The 24,748-nt window shown below is 48.8% G+C and overlaps 18 protein-coding genes across 18 annotated transcripts; 8 read left to right on the top strand and 10 right to left on the bottom strand.

The window, feature by feature from the left end:
* Window positions 1-273: 273 nt before the first annotated feature.
* Window positions 274-1,875, top strand: KL911_004389 (uncharacterized protein; the record flags this gene model as incomplete). Its single annotated transcript, XM_043199674.1, has 1 exon — window positions 274-1,875. One exon carries the CDS (start codon window positions 274-276, stop codon window positions 1,873-1,875), a length of 1,602 nt encoding a protein of 533 aa, XP_043052881.1.
* A 12-nt stretch (window positions 1,876-1,887) lies between these two features.
* On the bottom strand, window positions 1,888-2,511 carry KL911_004390 (uncharacterized protein; the record flags this gene model as incomplete). Its single annotated transcript, XM_043199676.1, has 1 exon — window positions 1,888-2,511. The coding sequence occupies one exon, from the start codon at window positions 2,509-2,511 to the stop codon at window positions 1,888-1,890; it is 624 nt and encodes a 207-aa protein (XP_043052882.1).
* Window positions 2,512-2,782: 271 nt separating this feature from the next.
* KL911_004391 (uncharacterized protein) lies at window positions 2,783-3,208 on the top strand (the record flags this gene model as incomplete). Its single annotated transcript, XM_043199677.1, has 1 exon — window positions 2,783-3,208. One exon carries the CDS (start codon window positions 2,783-2,785, stop codon window positions 3,206-3,208), a length of 426 nt encoding a protein of 141 aa, XP_043052883.1.
* A 43-nt stretch (window positions 3,209-3,251) lies between these two features.
* Window positions 3,252-5,555, bottom strand: KL911_004392 (uncharacterized protein; the record flags this gene model as incomplete). Its single annotated transcript, XM_043199678.1, has 1 exon — window positions 3,252-5,555. One exon carries the CDS (start codon window positions 5,553-5,555, stop codon window positions 3,252-3,254), a length of 2,304 nt encoding a protein of 767 aa, XP_043052884.1.
* A 576-nt stretch (window positions 5,556-6,131) lies between these two features.
* Window positions 6,132-8,492, top strand: KL911_004393 (uncharacterized protein; the record flags this gene model as incomplete). The annotated part of the gene is made up of 1 exon (XM_043199679.1): window positions 6,132-8,492. The coding sequence occupies one exon, from the start codon at window positions 6,132-6,134 to the stop codon at window positions 8,490-8,492; it is 2,361 nt and encodes a 786-aa protein (XP_043052885.1).
* A 10-nt stretch (window positions 8,493-8,502) lies between these two features.
* On the bottom strand, window positions 8,503-8,862 carry KL911_004394 (uncharacterized protein; the record flags this gene model as incomplete). Its single annotated transcript, XM_043199680.1, has 1 exon — window positions 8,503-8,862. The coding sequence occupies one exon, from the start codon at window positions 8,860-8,862 to the stop codon at window positions 8,503-8,505; it is 360 nt and encodes a 119-aa protein (XP_043052886.1).
* Window positions 8,863-8,924: 62 nt separating this feature from the next.
* Window positions 8,925-9,428, bottom strand: KL911_004395 (uncharacterized protein; the record flags this gene model as incomplete). Its single annotated transcript, XM_043199681.1, has 1 exon — window positions 8,925-9,428. One exon carries the CDS (start codon window positions 9,426-9,428, stop codon window positions 8,925-8,927), a length of 504 nt encoding a protein of 167 aa, XP_043052887.1.
* An 89-nt stretch (window positions 9,429-9,517) lies between these two features.
* KL911_004396 (uncharacterized protein) lies at window positions 9,518-10,236 on the top strand (the record flags this gene model as incomplete). Its single annotated transcript, XM_043199682.1, has 2 exons — window positions 9,518-9,965; window positions 10,025-10,236. 2 exons carry the CDS (start codon window positions 9,518-9,520, stop codon window positions 10,234-10,236), a joined length of 660 nt encoding a protein of 219 aa, XP_043052888.1.
* A 106-nt stretch (window positions 10,237-10,342) lies between these two features.
* On the bottom strand, window positions 10,343-11,659 carry KL911_004397 (uncharacterized protein; the record flags this gene model as incomplete). The annotated part of the gene is made up of 1 exon (XM_043199683.1): window positions 10,343-11,659. One exon carries the CDS (start codon window positions 11,657-11,659, stop codon window positions 10,343-10,345), a length of 1,317 nt encoding a protein of 438 aa, XP_043052889.1.
* A 55-nt stretch (window positions 11,660-11,714) lies between these two features.
* KL911_004398 (uncharacterized protein) lies at window positions 11,715-13,370 on the bottom strand (the record flags this gene model as incomplete). Its single annotated transcript, XM_043199684.1, has 1 exon — window positions 11,715-13,370. One exon carries the CDS (start codon window positions 13,368-13,370, stop codon window positions 11,715-11,717), a length of 1,656 nt encoding a protein of 551 aa, XP_043052890.1.
* A 59-nt stretch (window positions 13,371-13,429) lies between these two features.
* KL911_004399 (uncharacterized protein) lies at window positions 13,430-14,503 on the bottom strand (the record flags this gene model as incomplete). The annotated part of the gene is made up of 1 exon (XM_043199685.1): window positions 13,430-14,503. One exon carries the CDS (start codon window positions 14,501-14,503, stop codon window positions 13,430-13,432), a length of 1,074 nt encoding a protein of 357 aa, XP_043052891.1.
* A 34-nt stretch (window positions 14,504-14,537) lies between these two features.
* Window positions 14,538-15,836, bottom strand: KL911_004400 (uncharacterized protein; the record flags this gene model as incomplete). Its single annotated transcript, XM_043199688.1, has 1 exon — window positions 14,538-15,836. The coding sequence occupies one exon, from the start codon at window positions 15,834-15,836 to the stop codon at window positions 14,538-14,540; it is 1,299 nt and encodes a 432-aa protein (XP_043052892.1).
* A 120-nt stretch (window positions 15,837-15,956) lies between these two features.
* Window positions 15,957-19,991, top strand: KL911_004401 (uncharacterized protein; the record flags this gene model as incomplete). The annotated part of the gene is made up of 1 exon (XM_043199689.1): window positions 15,957-19,991. One exon carries the CDS (start codon window positions 15,957-15,959, stop codon window positions 19,989-19,991), a length of 4,035 nt encoding a protein of 1,344 aa, XP_043052893.1.
* Window positions 19,992-20,295: 304 nt separating this feature from the next.
* Window positions 20,296-20,595, top strand: KL911_004402 (uncharacterized protein; the record flags this gene model as incomplete). Its single annotated transcript, XM_043199690.1, has 1 exon — window positions 20,296-20,595. One exon carries the CDS (start codon window positions 20,296-20,298, stop codon window positions 20,593-20,595), a length of 300 nt encoding a protein of 99 aa, XP_043052894.1.
* Window positions 20,596-20,810: 215 nt separating this feature from the next.
* On the top strand, window positions 20,811-22,361 carry KL911_004403 (uncharacterized protein; the record flags this gene model as incomplete). The annotated part of the gene is made up of 1 exon (XM_043199691.1): window positions 20,811-22,361. The coding sequence occupies one exon, from the start codon at window positions 20,811-20,813 to the stop codon at window positions 22,359-22,361; it is 1,551 nt and encodes a 516-aa protein (XP_043052895.1).
* Window positions 22,362-22,459: 98 nt separating this feature from the next.
* KL911_004404 (uncharacterized protein) lies at window positions 22,460-23,431 on the bottom strand (the record flags this gene model as incomplete). Its single annotated transcript, XM_043199692.1, has 2 exons — window positions 22,460-22,629; window positions 23,212-23,431. 2 exons carry the CDS (start codon window positions 23,429-23,431, stop codon window positions 22,460-22,462), a joined length of 390 nt encoding a protein of 129 aa, XP_043052896.1.
* A 93-nt stretch (window positions 23,432-23,524) lies between these two features.
* On the top strand, window positions 23,525-23,773 carry KL911_004405 (uncharacterized protein; the record flags this gene model as incomplete). The annotated part of the gene is made up of 1 exon (XM_043199693.1): window positions 23,525-23,773. The coding sequence occupies one exon, from the start codon at window positions 23,525-23,527 to the stop codon at window positions 23,771-23,773; it is 249 nt and encodes an 82-aa protein (XP_043052897.1).
* An 18-nt stretch (window positions 23,774-23,791) lies between these two features.
* KL911_004406 (uncharacterized protein) lies at window positions 23,792-24,727 on the bottom strand (the record flags this gene model as incomplete). The annotated part of the gene is made up of 1 exon (XM_043199694.1): window positions 23,792-24,727. One exon carries the CDS (start codon window positions 24,725-24,727, stop codon window positions 23,792-23,794), a length of 936 nt encoding a protein of 311 aa, XP_043052898.1.
* Between the last annotated feature and the right edge of the window lie 21 nt (window positions 24,728-24,748).

The following is a 24,748-nucleotide window of genomic DNA, read 5'->3' on the forward strand; positions in this document are numbered from 1 at the left end:
TTCCCACTGGTTTTTTTTCGAGGCAGAGGAAAAGGCAAGTCATATTTATATATAAATTTTTTTCACACGTAGTCACAGACAAAGAGCAAAATGATTTAGTATGATCGGCGAAGAACAATACATGATAGATAGATTAAAATGTCCTCTTGCCAGGACGTATTGGCTGTAGCGCATGTATGGCGAACTGTAGATATATCACTGCCTCCTGATAAAATCTCGTATATGCATTTAGATAAACTGTCAATTTTTTAATGAATTAATGTATTATCATCAATGGGCCTGATAGATTGTTTGTTTATTGCTGACGGTAGAAATCTGCCCATATTTGAGCACATTGTTAATTCCCCGGCTCCCACATTCCAGTATGTAAAGGATCGCTTGAACAGCATGCTCAAAGGCGAATTTGAGGATCCTGGCTCATCCAATTCTGTCTTCGACCACTTGGACCCTGTACTCGATATTGACGCTAATTGGCGTGTCGCGTGGACAAAGATAGATGCCGTGTACCTTATTGTGGCGGGCGAAACGTTCCCAGAGTATACAGAAGTTGTGAGCGACGATGACGATGACGATGACGAGGACGAGGGTGACGACGCCCAGGAACAGAAAGAGACTGTTACCATCTCGCGAACAGCTAATGACCTACAGTATCTACAGTTTCTTGCAGACTTTGGCACTGTCGTGAAGTCTTTCCTGAATGGCGCAGTTCTGACTCCGGCTAAAGTCGAGTTGAACGCACACAACCTGCTTCTAATTTTACAAGAAATGGTGGATGCCTCGTTTCCGTATCTCACCGACCTCAACCAGCTTCAAGAGCTCCTTCCTTCCAACAGCATTCTCAATAAAATCATTTCGACAACAAAGCAGATCCAAGGCACCGCATCCCATTCGATCAACTCGTTGGCACAAGGATCCAGCTTGCTGCACGCGTCGTCTTCGGCATCTTCCCTTGCATCCAGCCAGTTCCAAAAAGGTGTTCTTCCCGCTTCATGCATATTCGAGAAATCGGGCAACGAGATTCCATGGCGGAAAGTCAACGTCAAACATACACAGAATGAGATGCTGGTAGACCTTGTCGAGCGCATAAGCTGGATTGTGCCTGCATCCAAATCTCCCAAGCCTGCTTACGGTGCCTCGACGTACTACAACCTCGGGTTGAGCGCGAAAAAAAGCAGACCCGTGATGGCCGCCATGGACGGCACCGTCTACTTCAACAGCTCTCTCTCGGGAGTCCCAACTGTTCAGCTGGTGCTTAATCTCAACAAACACGATCTAGGAGTCCCATCATTTCATCGTTGTGTTGACACAGAGATATGGTCGAAGAGTCCGGGGGTGGTGCAATTCATACCTCCTGACGACAAATTCATGCTGATGAAGTACAAAATTAACTTGCTGGAGACGGAAACGCCAGTAAACGTCTGGAACTACATGGGGCCCGTGGACGTGGAGCTTGTGGGGGGACTGGGGGTCGAGAGAAATGAGTTTGAGATCAAACTGCAAACCAAGTTGCTCAAGACTGTGAAGTTCATAGAGGACCTGAAAGTTGAGATTCTCGTGCCGAAAGGTCACACTGTCAGAGGACTGCGCATTACGCATGGAGACCTGCAATCTAGGAATGGCGTGCAAGAGTGGATTCTCGACAAAAGCCTGCCTACGGGGATCAACTGCACCTTCAGAGGTCAATTACTCAGATCAGGCGGAGATTCGTCTGCGTTAAGACCCGACTACGTGACAGTGTCGTATTCCAACAAAGGATCGGTGCCCAGCTTGATTAAAGTCGACTCAATGAAAATCATAAGCGGAGGTTCCACCAACGTCAAGCCATACAAAGGCGTCAAGTATATTACGCACACCAATAATATTATGCTGAGATAGTGGCATGTTTCTCTAGTCTAATAACTCTACCAGCTCGTGGAAATCGTGAATCACGTAATCTATCTGCGGGAAGTCATCCGCAACTTTTGCATTATCCTCGTGGCGTAGCAAAATGGTGGTGAACCCGGCTGCCAGGCCAGCTAGCACGTCGTCACGTGAGTCACCAACCATGACCATGTCCTTGGGCTCGAACCCCCATGCGGCTGCTATGTGGAGCAGCGGCTCTGCAGCGGGCTTGGCGGGCCTGAAACTTCGAGTAACAACTGGCTGGCAAAACTCGACGCCTTTTAGATGCGTTTCCAGCAGGTGAAGCACGGGCCTCATCAGGTTTCTCGTGCAAACGGTGTATTTGATATTCTTGCGCGACAAAAATTGGAAAAGCTCCACGACGCCTACCGTGGGCTCGGTCTTGAGCATGTAGGACTCTTCGATTTGCGCCAGCTTTTCTTCGGCGAGCTGTTTCTCCTTATCGGGGAGTGTCGCCAAATGGTCCAGAATATCGATCTTCACGTGCTCAATTTGCAAAGCACGCCGCATATCGGTGAACATTTGCGTTTGTGGGCGTGTCAGTGTGCCGTCCATGTCAAAAACAATACCCCGAGGCGGGCGAAGCTTAAACGGTTGGGGCTTTATCATGTAGTGCCGGTACAAGATTACGTGCGGAAAGTCGCATTTTCTACGTAAGGTGAATTAAACTAAAAATGCGGTGCTAGGTGTGGTATGCATGGAAGCATAGCAATGGCAACATGCTGATTGCCGGCGTTGGCGCACGAGTATAGCAAGTTCGGTGGATAAAAGAGAAATTTCCCCAGATGACCTGCCGCCTACACTTGCTTGCTTGGGCAACGAGCAATTGCCAAAACTATATAAATACTTCGGGTCTTTCTTGTTTAATGCATACCCAAAAATGTCTAATATCATGAACAAACTTTCCGACAAGCTTTCAGGCAACCATCACCAAGACCAACAAGGTGATGATAACGACGACTTCCAAAGATCTGGACGTGGCGGCGGTGCCTACTACGGCCAAGGCCAAGGTGGTCAGCGCAGTAGCGACCAATATGGCGGCAGCGGTAGCCAGTACGACCAGTATCGCTCCCAAGGGGGCCAGAGCGGCCGTGGAGGCCAAGGCTTTGGAAGCCAACAGGATTACGACGAAAACTACACCGGTAGTGGTGGAGATCGTAATTTTTCCGACGAATACGACAACCAAATGAACGATAGGGTGAGGAACAAGATGGGTGACGAGTACACAAACGATGAATGGAGTGGCAACCGTCACGCTCAGGGATTTGATAGCAGCGGCGTGAAAACCAAGGGCCAGCAATGGTAAACTGTTTATTTAGTGATGAGCTATGAATGTTCTTTTTTTTTTTTTATGAATACCATCCTTCGAAGTAATCTTTGGCGAGGGTAGAATGCAGTAGAGAACTTGACTGACGACACCAGTTCTGCAGGAGGGAAAGTTTCTCGGTCGTGGCAGGGAGAGATAGCGTTTCTGCTGTCCTAATCTTCAACGTTGAAATTAATACCTTTAAGAAGGGGATGGAGGAGCGGAGGCGACGAAGTCTCTCGATATTTGCATCTATCGTGTCTATTAGTTTTGCAAGTCTATCTTTGAAATCGTCGTTGTTGATGGTAATGTTGAAACTGATGAGAGAGGAAATGAGCGACTTCAAGGAGAGAAGAATTTTGTAGCATTTCAACACATATAAGGGCAGAAGCGGTTGAATTTTCAAAAGCTCAAGATCGTCCACCTGTTCGTCAATCAGGTAGATAAGTCTTTTGCAGAGCTTTGAGAATTCCAGTTGTAGATCGAAAACAAAATCATCTGCATCTGTATTTCGTAGACTGTCCAGTGAGGAGCTAAAATTCTGAATCAGATAACATATATTAGTTTCCGCTTCCAGAATGCCTAAGAATTTGTATTTGTCGTTCAGGAGATACAACTTGGACTGCTTCGGTACGCTGCTTGTAGGATCTGTGGGAGGTAGAAGCAGAAGATTTAGTCCAACGGTCACGTATTCCAATGACTCTGATTCCGAGGATTTCAAACTATTTGCATATTCGTGAAGATAAGATTTGCTGAACGCCAGACTTGTGTTTCTCGGTGTTCCAAACGACAAGGCGAATATATTGTCCAGCACCACTAAATGCATGAACGCACGGAAAAGGGGCGAGGATGATGGCTCCTTATAAATCTTCCAGTCATTGAATATCGAAAACGAGATGGTAAACCCTATTGAGTATTCGTGACCCGATAAAATCACGGTATAATTGAGTAGCACAAATGTAAGGAGAAACAATGTTTTGGCATGAACATTGTTGTTGATGAAGGATTTGGATGCATAAATCAGGGATATCTGCTGGAAGCTCGAAACGATAACATTGAAGTCAAAATTTGCATCCACAGAATTGAGGACTTGTAGTGAGTAGTTGAATAGTTCTAGAACAGTGGCATATTCGTCTGTTTGAAGTTGCTCGAGGCTATCCTGTATTTGCCGCTTTTCCATCAAAATCGGGTACTGTGCATGGAACTTGGTGAAGTAAACGTCCAAATTCTGATCAATCGACTTCAAAAGGTGGGCTGTTTTGAACTGGGGGGCAGGGATTGCAAGTCGAGAGAAGTTTTGGTTCAGACTCTGCAAACTACTATGAGAAGGTACAGGGCTCACGGTACCCTCCTTAGAGCGAGTTGAAACAAGAGGCACTTGGAAACTTGGCCTTGCGAGGCGGGAGGAGTTGTTGTTTAGGAACTCGTCTTCGGAATCTGATGTGGGGAGATTATCCAGAGCAAAACTAGGAGCCAATTTAGGCGAATGTCCTTGAATGGATGGCCGGTTGGAAAGAGGAAAGGAGCCACTGATTGAGGACGAGATGGAGTCAATAGAGTCTCTCCTGCCTTCAAATGCTGGCATTTCGTAGGGTACTTTCCAGAACATAGGCTGCTGGCGTGTTGTCTGACCTGCCGAGGTTAGAGAAGAGGATCTGCCACGCAAAGGTGGCAAAATATGGGTGTTGAGAGGAGGCAAGATCACCTGCGGACTTTGCGATGCTTGATAAGCGGGCGTTCCGCTTCCAGAGCTTGAGTTTGGCGAGAATAACGGAGCATGCTGCTGACCTGGAGAAAGCTGTTGTTGGCCTATTCCTTGAAGCTGCGGGTAGCTGCCGTGGGACGGGATACGCGGTCTTGGCGAGGCTTTTCCTGCCGACTGGCTGCTGTTATCTCCATTGGATTTTGTATAACCCTTCGAAGGACCTCGTTTCATGGGCACTCGAGTGAACAAACACACGTCTCCAGTCTTTTCGCAATTTGAGCACATCTTAGTCACATGGGTGTTGGTATGGTCAAGTAAAGCATCGCAACGTATTTTCTTGCGGCGGCATTCGTCACACGCACGCGAAACCTTCGACCGTTTGCGCGGAGGTATTTCTGAATTGGGAGAACCTTGCCCTTGAGTCTTGTACTCCTGCTCCTGGACTTCTTCCCTCACCGTCGAGCCTCCTGCGAGGGAGGTCGCCATGGATGAGGCGGAAGACGACGAGCCATCTTTGCGGGAGTCCGGAATGGCTGCCTGGACAGGTTCAGAAGCACTAGGACTCCTAGAATCGTCGAGGCCGGCTATGTGGGGAGACTCACGGGGACCTTCTGCTTGCGAATGCGTCTCCATGGAATCCATTGCTTGTAGTCTGTGCAAAAGTTATAGGTGGGCCAAAATAGACCTCACTAACAATCAGATTGAACTGGGACGAAACTCAAAACTATACCAGAGTATTTTTTTTCTTGTTTTTCAGGTCATGGGGCTAACTTTCCCCAGGTTCTCCACACGATGGTGTAAGGGTGTACACTCTGCCGATGCATGCGCAGCTTCTGGGAGCCGTTGGCACCAATCAGAACGAGAGCGGTGAAGTAGAGCTCTCAATCGTTGGTCGATGATGTCAGCAAGATCTGTAGCCGTCAACTGGGTGATTATTTTCGACGAAGGTAGGGAGGGGCCGCCAGAAATACATGCAGCGGTACGGTGGGAGATGGAAACCCCGGAATTGCGTGGTTAGGCTGCACTGCCATCAGACGGAAAAATTCAGATTATTAAATGAATAATTTGGCTAAGCGTTACATAATCATGATATCTGGAGGAGTTAGGCCCATAAATATAATCTCCAAGGTTTAATAAGTCGGTATTACTGCTCGGTGAATTCCTTTTTGGGACTCGACACAGCGGTCTTCGTACATCCTACTGCACGCCAGCAACACCATGGAGGGCGAGAAGCCTGTCAAGAAAAGGCGGCGAATTCCGTACTCGTGTTTGAGTTGTCGTCGAAGGAAGGTGAAGTGCAATAGAGTCCGGCCCATATGTAATAGGTGCACAATTTCCAATTTGAAATGCGAGTACGACGGCCCTGAGGCTTGGGCACCTTCAGGAGTTTCTGAATCTCCCGCGGCGCCATCGAATGGTGTGACGGTTAGTGTTCTAAACTTTAAATCCAATTTTTCGGAGACTTCTGTCCTCGATCAGCTGCCTCGAGCCCCGCAGACTACTATGTCGGAGCACGCGTCTCTGATCTCCGAGATAGGCGATTTGCGAATGAAGCTTGCGTCCATGGAGGCTCGGCTGTTTACCATCATGCCCGAGTCGCAGGAGACGGTCAGCTTTATTCAGGCCGACCCGAACCCTAATTCAGCCCTACACATGGCTAAAAAAAATCGGTTTATCTGCGGAGGCTCTTTTCAGCGGAATAAAGTTTGGCGAGGGGACCCGTTCGTCTGCCAGCTATTTGACGATTTGCGTCGCTACCGGGAGCACATCAAGGCTGAGATGCTGGCGATGTCCAAAACCGAGAGCCCGAACGATTTGCAGCGGCAGGTGAGGATGCGCAAGAATGGCCAGAAACGATTTATTCTGGAAGAGGGTGAGAAATTGTCACTCAAGTCGCAGATGGAGGCTGCGTTGCCTGTCAAGGCGACGATTTTACGCCATGTAAACTACTACTTGCGTGCAATCCATCCGTTTTTCCCCGTGCTCATGGAAGAAGAGTTTTTGGCCAATGTCAATCGACTTGTGGAGGAGGAAAAAGGTCGCTGTGTGCTGCATTTTGGCCAGAAATCAGACTATCTTGTCACGGCAGTGTTGCTGCTTGTGATGCGCTTCTCCTACCAGTCTTTGTATCTGAAACAGCAGGTAGGTGCGCCGCTGAGCGAAGATGAGCTGGCTCTCGTTCAGCAGCCAATAAATGCAGACGTCATCAACATGGTCAACTTCGCGCTGTTCGAGTCCAATTTTTTGCGCAAAACAGGCATCGAGTCGTTACAGGCCCTAATGCTCCTGCGATTCTACCAGATGTCATGTCAAGAGGACGGGGACGGAGGTGATGGCACGGACGGCTACAATATAACTGGTCTCATTTGTCAAATCGCTCTCGGAATGGGCCTCAACAGACCTCTCAGGTTCCCTTTGGGGGACAGGACGGGCAGCAGGTTTTACCATCCACACAACCCACGGTTGCAACTTCTCTGGCAACGACTCTGGTGGACATTGTTAGAATTGGACATGGAACACTCGATTTTGTACGGCAGGATGCCGATTCTTCTACTGGAAAACAGCGATCATGGACCAGCTACAGCAAGCGACTCGGATATCATCAGCGACCGCATAAACAAAATGAAGATCGTTTTTCCCTTTTTACAAAAATTCCTTGTGCAAATCCATCAGGTGCGCGAGAAGCCACGTGTGGTCGACCTACTATCGGCAGTCAACATCTTGGACACGCAACGAGGTCTTTTCCAGTATAGCGGCTATTTTCAGGATCCTTACATGCCACTTATCTCAACAATTTCGAACGTAAAGAACGAACTCCTCATGAACACTCTTATTTTCATGATCAACTGCTATCTGATGCTTCATTTTGAGCGCAACAGAAAAGGTACCGATTATTCTGTCACTTTGCAGGCTACCGTTACAGTCTTTTTGCGTAACCTGGATCTCACGTTAAAGTCTTTCAACAGATTGAAAATCGACTTTGCCGCACACATAATGTACCTCATTCACCCGATGGCTACCTGCATTTACAAAAGCATACAATTTCTGGTATACCTTGGTGTGCGCTTACTCTTGATGCAAGCTAAAAACGAAAAGCAACCGCTAGTCACCGACCTGTTGCAGACAGTGGTGGCAATCATGCGCAACTGCGTGAAGCTGCTGGCTATTATGGGGGACCAGGACTACCTGTGTTACCGGCTGTACGAGACGTACAGCTATCTGATGCGAATCTTGGAAAATAAAGGAGAGCCAGTGTTTAATCTCAAGAACCCGGCTCTGGAAACCGCCCCGAACCTGCTTGCATCCATAACCACCCAACAGCTCGAATACATCAGCCGCCAACTTTCAGAATTCACGAAATCGCCGCCTTTTGTAGCCGTTGCAGAGTATGCACTGTTCTGGCCGGCAAACGAGACGGAGGACTCGCTCTTCCAAAAATTTCAAAGGTCGATCGACGCGACAATGCCGTCGTCCGAGCTCCATATCTGGAACGACTCGATCATGAAAACGAATATCTTCGAGGACTACGAGGGGCTGTTCGACGACTTGCAGCTGCCTGTCGACCTTAATTACATGTAAGTCAACATATTCACGTTCTAGGTAACCGCACGCCTTCTTGCTCTTGCGTATAGCTGCCACTCATCACGCTGTCCTCTATGAGCTGCTGTCGCCGGAATTCTTCTTCGCGACGCACCACGTTCTCAAACTCGAGCACAGCACGCTCGGTGCGGAAAGATGCCGCAGCGGCGATCCAAATCGTGTGGTAGAAAATGCGGATCCGCAATCCGAAAGCTCTATAGAATGGAGACCTCCACCTCAGGAGCAATTCCGATGGAACAGAGATCAGCGCTCCGTACATGCCGCCAATGAAGATAGATTTGAGGATCACCGACCGCAATCGGTCAATGCGCTCCTCTGAGTGGTGCGCAAGTTTTCGTTGGGCGGACATAATCGATAACGGATTAAGCAAAATAATATAAATTTCGAGTCGTCTACGTCGACGGGTCGGTTTTAGTCGAGAGACTTAAGCACCTGGGCCCGCACAATCTCATCAAACTTGTCGCGGTTCTCGCGCCAAAGCTTTGCAGCGTCGATGTTAGCAGGCGAGTTTGGGTTGGGTTCGGCCAGCATCGAGCACACACTGAGGAGGATCTTCTCCACGCTCTGCAAAGGGCCCCACCTCTCGTCTGCCGATTCGTACTGCAGAGGGTCGTCTCCCGGCGGATGCAGGATGCTGATGCACACGGTGCCGTCTTTGTAAATGTTCGGATGAAGGATCTCGGACGTAAACTTCATCTTGGGTGGCGACAGTGGGTAATCTGCTGGAAAGTCCATTTCTGCTTCGAACACTCCGTTCTCGTAGACTGTACCCGGAGGACCCTCCAAGATACAGCGCCATCTGAAGAGGTTATCTTCCGTGATTGGCCCTGCCACAATGCCGTCGGTCGGAGATTTCAAGAGCTCTTGGAATTCCTTCAGCAAACGTCGCTGTGCCGTGGAGATCTTGGGTGCCATCGAATATTTAGCTGGAAACTAGAAAATCGCACAGCCCGGATATATACGACGAGCAAATTTCCTGTTGCAATGAAAATTACATAACTGGCATGATTTTGGTGGACGGGGACAAGTACGCGTGCGAACAGTGCATCCGGGGCCACCGATCGTCGCAGTGCCAGCACATAAAACGCCCCTTAGTGCTGGTGAGGTCGCGTGGGCGCCCTGCCACGGACTCCTCGAAGAGAATAGCCATTATGGGAGAACTGCTTCTACCTCCCGACTCGCCGCATGACAGCCGTGAGCACAGCGGGTGTCCACAATCCCGCAACCCAGAGAACTCCGTCATTGTGCTGAAAGCCAACAAGCGACAGGTGTTCAACGTTTCCAGGAAGTCGTTGAAACTGCTGGATCCCGTGATAGAAGTGCCCAGTAAGCAGGCAGGCCTGGATCTGATATCGACCAGAAGCCACGGGCGCGGTAAGTGCCGGTCGAAAAGAGCGAAATTGCAGCCCGAGCAGGAGCCCGTGACATACGACATGTTTTTGACAGAATCCTGTACGGTGCCAGGGTCCTGCTTATGCGAGCCGGATGCCTGCACCTGCCACTTCTGTCAGGTACACAGTCAAGGCGTGTTGCCGGACCCACCCAGAGTCACGTGCGGCGAGGTGGAGGTGCAGTCGGAGCCGGCCAGCTGCAGCGTCGGCAGCTTCGACGAGGAGTGCTGTTGTGCAGCCGACGATTGCGGCTGCTACAACTGCGAAAAGCACGGGATCGTGAACGGCCAGAAGGTGGGCCTACAGGAAGCCGCTCTCAGCTTCCTGAATAGTCTAGACATCAGCGAACTGGACCTCGACTGCTGCTGTCCCGACGACGCATGTAATTGCACCAACTGTTTCAAACACGGGAGGTTCCAAAACGAGTCTATAAATGATTCATAGATTTTCCAGTATATATTTTGCTTCACGTTTGCCGCTCATCCACGCGCCATGCACTGCTCCTGCGCCATCTAGTATAGTGTGTTCGCCTGCAAACCGCACGTTTCCGAGCCCTCTTTCAAGATTTATAATGAGGTCTGCCGGATCGTCTCCAGGACGACACGCAGCATAAGACCCGCGAGCAAAGGGGTCCACGGTCCAGCTTGTGACGATCACGTTGGTGGGGGCCAAAGGCGCCGGACCGAGCTTTCGCAAAAGCGGCCGGAAATACTCCCATGCAAGATGCGAGTTGTGTTCTAGATGGTCGGTGACTCTTCCTTGGATGAAGCACACCAGAGACGGCACCTTGCTGATGTAGAACATGTTGAGAATGAGCACAGGGTGGCTCCACACGCTCACCTTCGATGCACTGGTGGGGCTGGAAATGCCAAGAAACCGATCGTACTGCAGGCGCGACCAAAAAGGAGTCTCAAACTCTAGAACCACCTTCCCCAGCTTTCCGTAGCCCATGCTTCCAAGCGGCCTCGTGATCCTGCTGGGCAATGGCGGCACCCACTCAACCGCGCCTGTGTGAGGAGTTGCCAGTTGCAATAGGCTCTGTGGGATGGTGCAGATCAAGTAGTCTCCCTTATAGATGTTCCCGTCAGCCGTCTGCACGACGACAGTTGTTGAGTTTTCGACCCGAGTTACCACCTGCTCAGTTTTCAGGCACTCTTTCGGGAGCTTGTCTACCATGTTCTGAACTAATCGATCATAGCCCGACCTAATCAGACAGTTGCGTCCAACATTGTCAACGAGCGCGTATTTCGAGCTCATCTCCTCCCATCCTATACCGTGCCATAGCTCCAGGTGTCGAACAAACTGAGGGGCATAGTCAGCCTGCTCAGACGTCAGAAGCTTCCCCTGCTTGCAAATGTACTCCTTCACCACGTCTCGCAGACTTTGGTCCTCAACATCGAGGCTGCTGAACTCTCTCAGCTCAACGAATTTCGTGATCTCGTTTGCAACCTGCTCGATTTTCAGTCTCTGAAAATCATCGTTGGAAAGATGCTCTCCCACCAGGTAGGGCTCCATGTCATCATAGTACAGGTCGTAGCCACCGTCAGCTACCATCTCGTCAAACAGCTCGTTTGTCAAAGTATCATGGGCCCACGAAGCTCCCAGATCGTAAGCCGTCAGGCCAGTCCTGTCCGTCAGAATACGGCCTCCCAGACGGGCACGGGCCTCCAAAAGCACAAACTCAACTCCCTGAGAGTGCAAATCCAAGGCGGCCTTGAGACCCGCTACTCCCCCACCTACAATAATCACACGCATATTCTCACTACGGAGAATTACAGATCTTATTTTCAACGGTCTCAGGTGTATATATTCAGGCTACCGACTCCAGGTCATAGCGTTTGATTTCGGAGCCGTTGCTCTCGATGATTATGTGGTTACCCTCCTTGAAAGCCACAAACTGTGACGTCGGGCTGACAGAGCCGTGTTTGTTCTCAAACTCCCTGACCACATCGCCATGACGGTTCACCAGGGTCACCTTGGAACGGCTGACGTAAGCATATTTGGGGAAGCCGGGGTCGTCAGCGTCTGGTTGCACAACCCGCAGCTTCGACATCCGTCGGCGAGTAGAGGACTTAGGCTTGTCAGCAGGGTCGACAGAGTCCATAGACTCTGCAGTGGTTTGCCGTTCAATCCGGACTTTCACTGCTGTTGAGTAGACGGTGAAGCAGCAGATGGAAAAGCCATGGACGACAACGGAAACCACAACAATAAACGTGGTTATTGGCCACAGAACTTTGAGGAGAGTCTCGTGCGAAGAAGGGTCCGGAGAACGGGTTTCCAGTAGGTGCTTGGCCAAAAGGCAGCAGAAAATAGAGCCGACCCCACGGGGCCCAAAATGGCCAATGAAGAGCGCGTCCTTCCAGTCCCGGATATCTGGGGTAATGTGCTGCAGAAGAAGCATGGCCGGGATTCTGGAAAGAAACACGAAAACAACGCCCAGCGCCACCAGTCTACCTGCATATGGAGAGTACTCGTTCCATGGAAGAATTGAGCCCACGAAAACGAAGTATGCAGTATTGAGAAGCAGATCAACAATGCTGGAAAAGCGCAAGGGCTCGGAGTCTGTATGTTCCTCGCCGCTGGGTTGTAGTTCGAAGTCTATTTGTCCACCCCAGCTATAGGCGCACCCAGCAGAAAAAGAAGCTAGCAAGTCGTCGCAGCCCAAGATCGACGCCATTCCGGTAATGATTAGTGACAGGCCAACATAGAACACCAGCGAGGACTCGTTGTCTATCCAATGTTGCTTGCGAGAGAAAAGATAAGAATATCTGCCCAAGCTGCCAATAACGACCCCAAATAGCACTCCAAACGCGCATTGATACAAAATGCCCACGAGAATCCAGTCCTTTACTATTTTGCCCGCGTGGATGTTGTCCGGCCTGTTGAGAATGAGGTTCATCGAAAGTGTCACGAAGGGGAACGCTAGACCGTCATTCGACCCCGACTCGGCTTGGATCAAGTTTCTTATGTCTGCACGGATTCTTTCAGCGAATTTGCTCTTGCCAACTATGGCTGCTGCTAGGACAGGATCAGTTGCAACAAACGTGGATCCCACCAGTAAAGAGTCGCTGAAGTTGAGGCCGACGCTCCGGAAAATCAGCCACACAAAGAGCGAAAGTACCAGCCAGCCGTAAATCATGGCCCCAAAGAGGACCAAATTGAGCGATCGTACATGTTTCCACACATATTTGGGAGGAAGCTCTGCCCCAGTAGCAAACAACTGAATGACCAATATCAGCCTAGAGAGTTCAAACGTGAGATCATCCACTTTACTGGTCCAGCGCGACGGGTCAAACCAGTTCAAGACTCGGGGACCCACGATACAGCCAAAGAACGTCCCGACAATAGCTTCTCCGATGAACAGTTGTTCCTTGAACACGAGGGAGACCAGAGAAAATATCACAGAAACAGCTCCAATCAAGCCATATGCAATGTGTGCTTGTGTAGGTTCTAGTTGATACCACATGCACCAACCTAGACCTTACAATATTTATCGAAATTATTTTTTTTCATTACGATTTATACCTACTCAACCCGTTGTTTTTTCAGACCGTGTTCGTTCTCCGTATCCTGGGCAGAGACATCCCTTTCGAATTCTATAGGCCCAACGTTGGATTGGCCCTTTTGATGGCCAAGCGCAGGCCTATCTAAATCACCCTGAAACTCGGCTCCGCTGCGCGCTCTGAAAATATCGTTGATGGCATCTTGAGCTTCGAATAGTGGCCTATCATATAGCTGGTCGTCACTGTGACGAACATTGCTGGCTGCCCCCTTCAGATAAAGCCTTGCATCATATAGGCCTTCAGGATTAGTAGCCTCTTGTTGTCTAGAAGCCACACCCAGGGCAACGCGCTCGCTAATCTCTCGGCCCTCTTCTGAGGCCAGCACTTTGACCTTCGTTTCTGTGCCCATTTTTGATCTCCGCAACTCCAGTTCGGCGCGCCTTCTTCTCTCTGCTCGAGCTTGCTCCCGCTTGCTGGCTATCTTGCTAACCTCTTCAGGCTCATCGTCTGTCCACTTACTACGTTTACCAGAACGTGCCTCCTGCGCCACCGCACGTAGCTTTTCCTGGTTCTCCAGCACTTTCTGTTGTTCAAGCTGGTTCTTCAGCTTGGCACGAAGCTTCAGCTCTTTCTTTGCTTGTTCACTTGCATCCTTCAAAGCATCACTCAGGTCACCGAACTTGTCGCTCATTTCGGTGGAATGAGTCTCACCCACAGCCGCTAGACGCTTATCAATGTCTATTGTAAACCCTTTAGTATTTTTCCAGTTCGACACGGCAGGCGGTATATACCACTTGCGTTGGTCCTCCTTCGTAAGCTTCACCGTCGTTTCTTCGTGCATTACTGGTACAGGGGCTTCATCGGAGCCTTGCGGAGTCTTGCGAATGCGCAGGTTTGGCGGCAATGTGGGGTCGACCTCCTTGTCTTTGATTTTGATTATTCGTTGCTTGTTCTCACCTTCATCGAACACGGACGTTGGAGTGTACTTCACGAAAGTTGGCGACTTGTCTTTTGAGGCTTTCGTCCCGTTCAGCTTGGCCTCGAGTATCTTATGGACCGCCTCCTTGGTCCGGAGCGTGGTCTCATCAAGTGACATGGGTATAAAATATATATGTTTTTTTCCCGATTATCTAATTTTTTACTGACTCGAACTTTGCTATGCCATACTCGTCACTTAGCATTCCGCGCAAGTGTTCGTCCTCTTTTCCAACTTGTTCCAAAAACCGAAAGATATCCCCGCGTGCAAAATACTTCGGCCTTATTTCGTCCATCTCCATGACCTCCTCATCTATAAGCACAAAGCTGATCCCGCTCCCAGGACATTCGTAGTTCGCTGCTAGCAGCACTTTCTCCAAAACGCCGCGCAAACCCCGTGCTCCTGTACCATTTCTGAGAGCTGTCTCTGCGATTTTCCGTATGGCAGATCTGGTGAAGGCCAACCTGACTCCACTCTTCGCGAAGGAGTACTCGTACTGGCGGACGATCGAGTTCTGCGGCTCCACCAAAATTCTCTCTAGGTCCTCCACCTCAAGCTGTTTCAAAGACGAGAAAACGGGCATACGTCCTACAAGCTCTGGGATCAAGCCAAACTGCTCCAGATCTGAAGGTTGGGCTCTCGATAGGACGTCGGACTGTTTTTTACGGCCCAGCCGTTTCTTGATGATTTTGTCCAGTCCAGTGAAGGCCCCCATCCCAATAAATAAAATCGTAGAGGTGTCCACCGTGTACTCTGTCGTGCTACCTCCCAGTCCAGCGTTTTCCATGTGGTTGCTTTTCTTCGCCTGGACCGAGACACTGGTTCCTTCAACCAGTTTCAGGAGCGCCTGCTGAACCCCCTCGCCGCCTATATCCTTCGTGCCAGCATAAAGCTGAGGCTTGGCAAGCTTGTCCAGCTCGTCTAGAACAACAATGCCCCGTTGGCAAAGATTGACATCATAATCAGCTTTGGCCAGGAGCTTCAGAATGCAGCTCTCCACATCCTCGCCCACGTAACCGGCCTGCGTCAGCGACGTGCAGTCTTGTATAACCATCGGAACCTGAAGCACCCGGGCCATAGTGGTAGCTGCCAGTGTCTTGCCTGAGCCAGTAGGGCCAAACAGGAGAATGTTTGACTTCTCAAGCTCCACGCCGGTATCGGACTTCTTGTGTAGCACAGGTGCTCCCAGCAATGTAGCAGAACTTTCCTTTGAAGCATCCTGGATCCGGATGTAGTGGTTAAACACTGCAACTGAAAGAACTTTTTTACAATGATCTTGTCCGATAATGTATTTGTCGAGATGTGCTTTCAATTGACGAGGTGTAGGGAAAGAGTGCTGTGAGTCTGTTCCTGCCAGCTGCTGAAGTTCTCGTATTGTAGGGGACTTCAAAGCATTCACAGAGGCCACCCCATTGGCCACATTTGAATAGCCTCGTCTTGCACATGTCCACATCAGCGCGGTGAGGATCAAATTGACTCACTAATTTATTTTAGGCCAAGAATTTTTAATAGGTGATACTGCCCACCATTAATCAAGGCGGCAAACTCCATTGAGACCGGCTACCGTTTTACCATGAGAGCACTTGGTATCGTCTTTAGTCTGAACTTTTGGGTATTGACATTGGCGGAGTATGTCAATCTCCAGATGGTAGGTTCGTGGGACCAGACTCCATTCAAGCTGAATGTTCTCGAGACGTTCAGCGCGCACAACGAGAGCCTGTATCTTCCTTTAGCTCTCAAGCTTATTGGCATTGTGTACAAAGAGGAGGAAGTCGAACTGGAGGACACAACTTTGTCGGATGAGGACTATTTCAAGTACGCGTGTTCTTTGGTGAATGCTGACGATCTGGGATTTGTCGAGGCAGACCTGGCTCTGAGAACGCATTCGCCTCGAATTGTGGCTCATTTTCAGGAGGAACACTCGTCAGAATGCGATGACGCGTGGCTCAAGCAGGAGAACAACGTGTACTGTAAGCCCGACGACGTGTTTGCATTGAAAACAGCATCCGAGGGTCATGTGGAGCCATTAACGGCATTTGACCGAGTCATTGGCAACACGGATAATGTGTTCGTACTTTATGGTGATTACGAATCTGCAAAGTTCCGCCATTTCTTTGCCAATCTATATGAATTTGCTTCTTCTGGCAGACTTGGCTTCGCTTGGAGATATACACGAAGAGACGAAACCAAGAAAGAAGTTCTAGCAGGTTTCGGAGTTGACCTGACGCTGAAAAGAACGGACTACATTGCTATCGATGACAGGGGATTCACCGAAGAACAGCGGTCGAAGCTCAAGTTCGAGACGGATCAAGAGGCCGCGGATCCTGTGGATGATTTCGTTGATCGACACATGGATGATATTAAGAAACTGTCTCAATATCAGATGAAAGGGCTTGTTGGAAAGTTAGTGAGCTATATCACCAAAAAGGGGTCAGGTTTGGGGCTGTTTAGAAAGATCATGCTTGATTTTCCAAAGTACGCGTCTTATATCTCTCTCCAAAATGAGCCTGAGGAAAAAACCATGGACTCTCCAAATGTTCCGACAGGCATGTATATTAATGGAGTCCCTGCAAGTGAGAAGTTTCTTAGCGTGTTTGAGATACTGAGAAGACTCAAGCAGGAGAAGCTCATAATTGATAACCTGTCCTCGGTGAACGTGGATAAAAATGAAGCCAAGAATATGTTATACAGATTCGCAAATGAATCGGTGGTGGCTGCGGCCCATTTGCCCCGGTACCAAACGATGGATCACCCGGGAATCATATTTTTCAACGATCTTGAAAATGACCCAGAATATGCAGATCTCCAAAATCCTCGACTGGCTTACAAGTCAGAATGGAGCGGAAGAAAAATTCCTCCTGCGAGAGAAAATGTCCATGATGTAGTGTTTGCCATCAATCCTACTGACCCATTGCAACTTCAATACTCATTAATGATGATCAATGCTATCCTGAAAAATTTGATACCTCAGAGAGTGGGCATTGTTCCGCTAGCGAGAACTGAGGAGGACCAGATAGTCACTGAGCAACTAGTGAAAATCTTTGAAACTTCCGGACCAACAGACGCCCTGAGGTACTTGATTTTGGTGCACGAAGTGATCAACTCTCCGGGTGTGGGCATCGACGCACTCAAGCAAGTCGACGTTTCAGATAAAGACGAGCTGCTCCGTGACTTGGATTCTTTCAAGGACCAATTTGCCCTACGATCGCAACCGTATGTTATAATCAACGGCATATTCATAGAGTTCAGCCAAAACTGGCAGTATGCTATGAGCGAGCAAATCACGGCTGATATTCTTTTCCTCAACTCTGAACTAAGACAGAGAAAAATACCAAGAAAAGTCACCCTAAAAGACTACCTTCGACAAGGAGCCCTGGCAAGGCGTGATCCTTACTTGATTCCAGAGACCCTAGACAGACTGCGATCCTCTTACATTCCTGCACCGACATACGAGACCTACAAATTACTGAAAAGATTCGGAGGAGAGGACAAAATAGTACTCAATGTCGTTGGTAAGCTTTCATCAAGGAAATTCAGGACGCAAGCTGCTGAAGCGCTGAAAAGTGGAATCGACTTGCGTATTATTGATGTTTCGAATTCACCAGAAGCAGAAACACTTACTAAGCTATTGGACGACGCGAAGAGCGCTCTTGTATTTTTGGACGGAGAGTTCGCACCTAAGCCAACTGACGAGTCAATACTGTCAACGGTTTCCAAATGTTTTGGTATTGATGATTTCACTGACGATGACGAAATTTACCTGATTCTAAACGGACGGCTGATAGACTTAGAGGATAGAAAGCCAGTCAGTGCAGATGATCTTCAAATCTTGCTGAAACGAGAAAAAAGCATGCGACTGAATCTACTAGATCAGGATACCCAAAACTTTGAGTATAAGTCTTGGGTTGTCACATCCTCCTTCTATTATGACGACGGCGACTTCATTATATCTGGTTTGCTCCCCAGATACGACTTTTCCAAAGCGGATCCTTTCATTGAACAGGGCACCGGATATATCGACGCTGACTTAGTTATTGATCCACTCAACGAGCAAGCACAGTCCATCTTAGCGCTAAGCGAAGTGTTTGAGAGGTTCGACTTTGTTCGCTCCAGAATATGGATCAAACCTTCAGAAAAAGAAGAGCTTACAATCAAGCGTCTTTATCGTGGCGTTTTCCCAACCTCTGTCCAGTTTGAGGAAGACGGGACTGAAAAGCGTGATTATTCTGCTTTTTTCGACGACGTTCCCGAGAAGACACTATTCACAGCAGATGTTGACGTGATCCCTTCGTGGATCGTCTCAATCAAGGAAGCTAACACTGATCTCGATAACATCAAACTGGATATTTCCGGGTCAGTCGATGCCGTCTACGAGCTGAAGTCGATCCTGGTACAGGGCCATGCTCGTGAAGGAGTTGATGCCATTGCTCCTCTTGGGTTGGGATTCCAGCTTCTGGGTGCAGATGGCGTGTCTGTGTCAGACACAAACGTGATGGCAAATTTAGGGTACTTTCAACTGAAGGCCAACCCTGGTTTGTGGACGCTGAGCACGAAGAAGATTGTACCGGATGTGGAGTTCGAGATTGACGCAATTGACACCGAGTTCAAGACCAAGATACTACCCCGCCGTCCGGAGAAAGTTGCCATACTAGACCTGACAGGTGCCATGCTGTACCCTGTTGTTTCGAGAAAGAAGGCGTCCAATAACCTTGTGTCGGGAGTCTCGAATTATTTGAGCTCTTTTTTCAAACCCAAGCAGGCCGAGATAAACATTTTCACTGTTGCCAGCGGACATCTCTACGAGCGCTTCCTAGGGATTATGACAGCATCTGTGATGGCTCACACAAAGCACAGTGTCAAGTTTTGGCTGATCGAAAACTACATGTCTCCCAAGCTGAAAAAGCACCTGCCTTTACTCGCGAAGCATTATGGATTTGATTACGAACTGGTCACCTATAAGTGGCCAACGTGGCTCCGCGGTCAGAGAGAAAAACAGCGCACAATATGGGGATATAAGATCCTGTTTTTGGATGTTTTGTTCCCGCAAGACTTAGAGAAAGTCATCTTCGTTGACTCCGACCAAATTGTGAGAACTGACATGAAGGAGCTTGTGGATTTGGATTTGAAGGGCGCCGTTTATGGTTTTACTCCAATGTGCGACTCGCGCAAAGAGATGGAAGGCTTCCGGTTCTGGAAACAGGGCTACTGGAAGACCCTGCTGGGAGACAATCTGAAATACCATATCAGTGCTCTGTATGTGGTTGATCTTAAAAGATTCCGTCAGATTGCAGCGGGAGACAGGTTGAGACAACACTACCAGTCTCTTTCTGCCGATCCGCACTCCCTGAGCAATCTCGATCAGGACCTTCCTAACAATTTGCAACACACCATCCCTATCTACTCGCTTCCTCAGGAGTGGTTGTGGTGCGAGACGTGGTGTGACGATGAGAGTTTGAAGAAAGCGAAAACAATTGATCTATGCAATAATCCGTTGACCAAAGAGCCGAAGCTCGAGAGGGCTAGACGGCAGATTCCAGAGTGGACCAAGTACGACCAGGAAATAGAGAACATCATCAAAGGAGACCCTGTGACTCACGATGAACTCTAGGTCAAGCGAATCACCGCGGAAACTCGACCAGAGCTATCTTACTGGTGTTGGGTTTGAAGCGCTACAAAATAGCGCACTAGCATATAAAGGAGAGACGCAGTATCGTGACTCGAAAGTCCTCTTCATGTCGTGATTACATACTCGAAAATGGAAGCTTTTTAAGCGAGTGACTTGAATGCATTAAAAACTCTTGATTCGGGTCTTCCTGTAAAGACTTCGGCAAATGCCTCGGTCATCGGAAACTAAGGAATATACATGTGATTCTTTTCGCGCATAGTTAGGTATCGCCATAATTTCAGGCTCCATGCCCTACTTGAAAGAGTATGTGAAGTCGATCTCGTCTGCGCATGAGGTATCTGGCGAGGCGTGCTTGGTTTTCGTTGCGCAGCATCCTCCTCCACATTTGCAGGACTTGGATGGGGCTTTTCTTGTACCAGACGCTCTGCTTTGGGACTGCCAAAAGTACGCCACTGCAGCAAGCAGGACAAGCGTCCACCTCCCGCCTGAAATAAGATATAGAGAAGCCACGGCAAGGCCCACTATAAGCGAAGAGTCCATAGAAAAAGTTGAGTTTCGATTTGAAGGTCGGAAAATTGCACGATAAATTACGACGCGCGCGCACGGATTTTTCTCGGGTCGATTACGTCAGCTTCTCTCAGAATCTCGTTATCTTGGCAAAACTGTGCAGATTATGTCACAGTGGAACGGCGCAAAACCTTTCTTTTTTTGTTGACGCCGGACGCTAAGGTACATCAAAAAACTGTGGCTTCCAAAGCAAATTTTTATAAATGGGTCGAGCTTAGGTTTCTGTTTTCAACCATGTCTGATACCGCTGCTGACATTCACAAGCCGAAGACAGGCGACAACCATGTGGAAATCGAGGAACTTGTCCGCGATGAAGAACAAGTTAGAGTGAAGCACTGGTACGACGCTTTTATAAGACTGTTTTATTGGTACCCTCGACACGTCTACTCTCCTAAGGAACGCAAGTTTTTAGTCAAGCTCGACCTTTGCTTGCTCATCTATATCTGTGTCTCCTATTTCACCAAAGCCCTGGACAAGGCTAATATTACCAATGCCTATGTCAGCGGAATGGAGGAAGACATCAAATTTTACGGCAACGATCTGTCGTACGCCAAGTCTTTGTATTCTGCCGGCTACATTGTCTCCATGGCGGTGGGTACTCTGTTGGTGACTCAGAAGTGGTCTCGGTTTTTGCTGCCGTCGTTCGAGCTCATTTGGGGCGTGCTGACTTTCTGTGGTGCTGCTGCTACTAAACCGCAACACATTTTCTGCCTCAGATTTTTGATTGGATTTTGCGAAGGAATTGCCTTTCCCTCATCTGTCTACATTATTGGAAGCTGGTTCACCAGGGATGAGGTGTTCCGTCGCGTGATGGTGTTTTCTGTGTCGTCCAGTTTGGGAGGCATGTTCTCCGGTTACCTGCAAAGTGCGGCCTACGAGAATTTGAGTGGTACGGGGGGCCTTGCTGGCTGGAAATGGGGCTTCATCATTGACGGAATCTTTACGGTGCCTGTTGCAATCTTTGGACTGTTCATGTTCCCTGGCCCGCTGCAGGCCAAGTCCCAAAAAGATACGAAGCCAATCTGGTGGATGACAAAGGACGAGTACGAGATCGCGGTTGAGCGACAGGTGAGGTCTGGAATTGACGGCGCTCGACAGTACGATTTCAAGATCATCAAGAAGACCGTTTTCCACTGGCCAGTTCACTTCTTTGCTACTTTCTGGGTGCTCCTCAATATTGTGGCGCTCCCAGACGGCACTGTGATGCCGCTGTGGCTGAAATACGAGGCCAAAGTCCATAACAGGTTCACTGTCTCGCAAATCAACAACTACCCGACGCTGCAGGCTGTCGTGGGTGTGGTTGCACAATTTTTCCTCGCAGGACTGTCGGACTCTTTCCCTATTTATCCGTTCTTGGCATTTACGCAAATCTGCTTCATCATTGCATATGCGTCCTTGGCAGCTTGGAATATCGCATGGGGCTGGAAATGGGTGTGCATGCTGGCTATCGGCCTTGACTCCGTCAACCAGGCCATCGTGTCTGGGTGGATCAACAGAGTGTGTCGCCACGACAGTCGTGAGAGAGCATTTGTGATCGGCTACTCCGACGCCGTTTCCCAGGCTATGAACATTTGGACTAATATCGTCTTCTATCCAACAAGTCATGCACCGGAGTTTCGCTTGGGGCTGATCGTCTCTACGGTTGCGGCTGCGCTGATGTTGGTCTTACCTGCAGTTGAGGTGTACCTCACCAAGCGTGATACCAAGAAGTACGTCGAGGAGAAACAGCGCGAACTGGTCGACCGGATCTCGGTCAGCAGCAACGAGAAAGGAGCAGGTTTGTGACTAATATAAGGGAAGTAACTGTGGCGTCAAAATACGTAATTTATTATGGGCGCATCATATTAACCAAATCTTATTTTGAAATTTTGTGCAAAATGAGATTAGATGATTTTCTTGGGGAGATAGGAATCTGGACAATTGTTTATGCTGAGACCAACTCCAAGCTTATCTTCTTGCTCAAATTCCTCCGGTCGTTCACATACGGAGGAATGAGCGTCATACTGACCCTTTTCTTGCGAGATTGCGGTTTCGCTGCCAGCTCTATCGGCATCTTCATATCTGTCGGAACGTTAGGAGATCTGATAAAAACTTCATGTTTGGGACTGGTTATGGATGCCTACGGCAGGCGGAGGTTGATGCGGCATTGCTATCTGGCGATGATGATAACAAGCTTTGTTTTCCAATTGACAACGTTCAAGCCTCTTTTGTGGTTCACTGTCTTCGCCGGAATAATTTCGGTCGGAGGAGTTGAAGTGTCGATCTATCGTCCGTGTGAGCAGGCGATTATTGCACAGAAAGCGCAATCTTCTGAAAGGTCGGATTTCTTCACGTGGTATGCATTCACGGGAAACCTCTCGTCGGCTATTGGAAGCGGTGTGTACGGCCTTCTTATATGGTTCCTGCAAGACAGACTTGGCTGGTCCGAACTCGCGGCTTTCAAATGTGTGTTTTTCGCAGATGGACTCATATATCTGCTTCTATTTTTCCTGACCAGCTTGCTGGACGATAAGGTCGAGCTGGTGAGGGATGCTGAAGAAACCCCGAAAAATTCAGATTCTGAATTCGAGATAGACGAACAAAAACCGGCCTCAACAACAACGCTAGAGCTTATTCACTCTCCTCGCTTCGGAACAATCATGCAGATCATCATGCTCTTTTTCGTCGATGTCCTCTGCAAAGCCATCATCATCGATTCCTGGGTGGCCTATTACATTGTTGAAAGATTCGGCTCCAGCACCAAGACCGTGGGAGATATTTTTCTGGTCACCCACTGCGTCTCCGCAGTGATGTCTCTGTTCGGAACCGTTTTCTGCAAGCGATACGGTCCCATACAAACTATGATTCTGACTCATTTCCCGTGCTCTGTCTTTGTCTTCTTAATTCCATTCGCCACCAACATGCCTATGATGGTGTTTTTCCTGCTGATGAGGGACGTTTTCAAGAGCATGGACGTGGGTTCCAAGAACGTATTCCTGAGCTCCGTAGCGCAAGACAACGAAAGAGCTGCCGCCCTAAGTCTACAGAATTCCTTTAGACTCCTTGCCCAGGTGATTGCGCCAATCATCACTGGAGTCATGGCGAACCGTGATTTGCAATGGGCAAGTTTCATTCTGAGCGCGGTGACGAGAGTCGTTGTTAACGAGGGCGGTGTGCTTCTGCTGTTCTGGAAGGATCGGCACAAATTTGCGATATAGACATAACTGAGCGCTGCATTATTTCCGAAGAAAATCTGTTATAGTGTGCTGTTTCTTGCGCGGAGATGGCGTGGCAGAACTCAAACTCTGAGGTCGCTTCGTAGGTGATTCTTCTATATCTTTTTCCTCCTTTTTGATAACTCCCTCCTTGCGAGAAAGCGTGAGAGTCTCTTGGGACGCAAAATCATTTTCGCCCTCATCCTTCATTGAGTCTCCGGCCCCACATTTGGTAGGCTTTGCGTCTTCTTTTTTGAAAAAGCCCTGCAAGCTCTCCTGATTGATAGGTTTTACCAGATCGTCTCCGTCATTTTTCACGTTTCCAACGTCTTTCTTCACCTTATACCACTCAAGGTCGTCCTTCTCGTGCGGCCTAAGCAGTTTACTCAGCTTGGCCCAATTAGAGTCTTCAAGTCCCAGCCAACTGTTGAATTCATCTGTCCCGGGTTCCAAAACGACTGGCATGCGTGAGTGCAACCATTCCAGCTGTTTAGGGGCTTCCCTCGTGATGACTGTGTATTCATATTTGCCGTCACTCGTAACTGAGTACAAACCAGCAAGAAACATCAGTTTCTGGTCTTTGCGACGGATGAACCACGGTTGCTTATTTTTTGAGGACTCGGTTTTCCACTCAAAATAGCCTTCTATCGGAATAACACATCTATGATCAAGACAGCGGGACCAAACCTTGCTGTGCTCAATATTCTCGTACCTCGCATTGAACGTGGACAGTCTCTGTGGTTTCTGGCTCGCCCACTTTGGCGTCACACCCCATTTCATATAGCGCAACAAAGGTGTAGTACATTCGTGCTCTACGTTGAAGAAGTACACAGGTTCTATGCATTGAGGACCGACGTTATACCTCTTTGCAGACCACGAGTCAGCATCCTCAATGCGATCAATATTAAGGTTGTGCTGGGCAAATTGCGCAGGCAGTTCGCCCGGCGCAAAAGACATAGAATATCTCCCGCACATTAA

Source organism: Ogataea haglerorum, assembly GCF_019207285.1.
Source record: "Ogataea haglerorum isolate 81-453-3 chromosome Unknown 81-453-3_NODE_13_length_241470_cov_96.230587, whole genome shotgun sequence".
Taxonomy (NCBI): Eukaryota; Fungi; Ascomycota; class Pichiomycetes; order Pichiales; family Pichiaceae; genus Ogataea; species Ogataea haglerorum.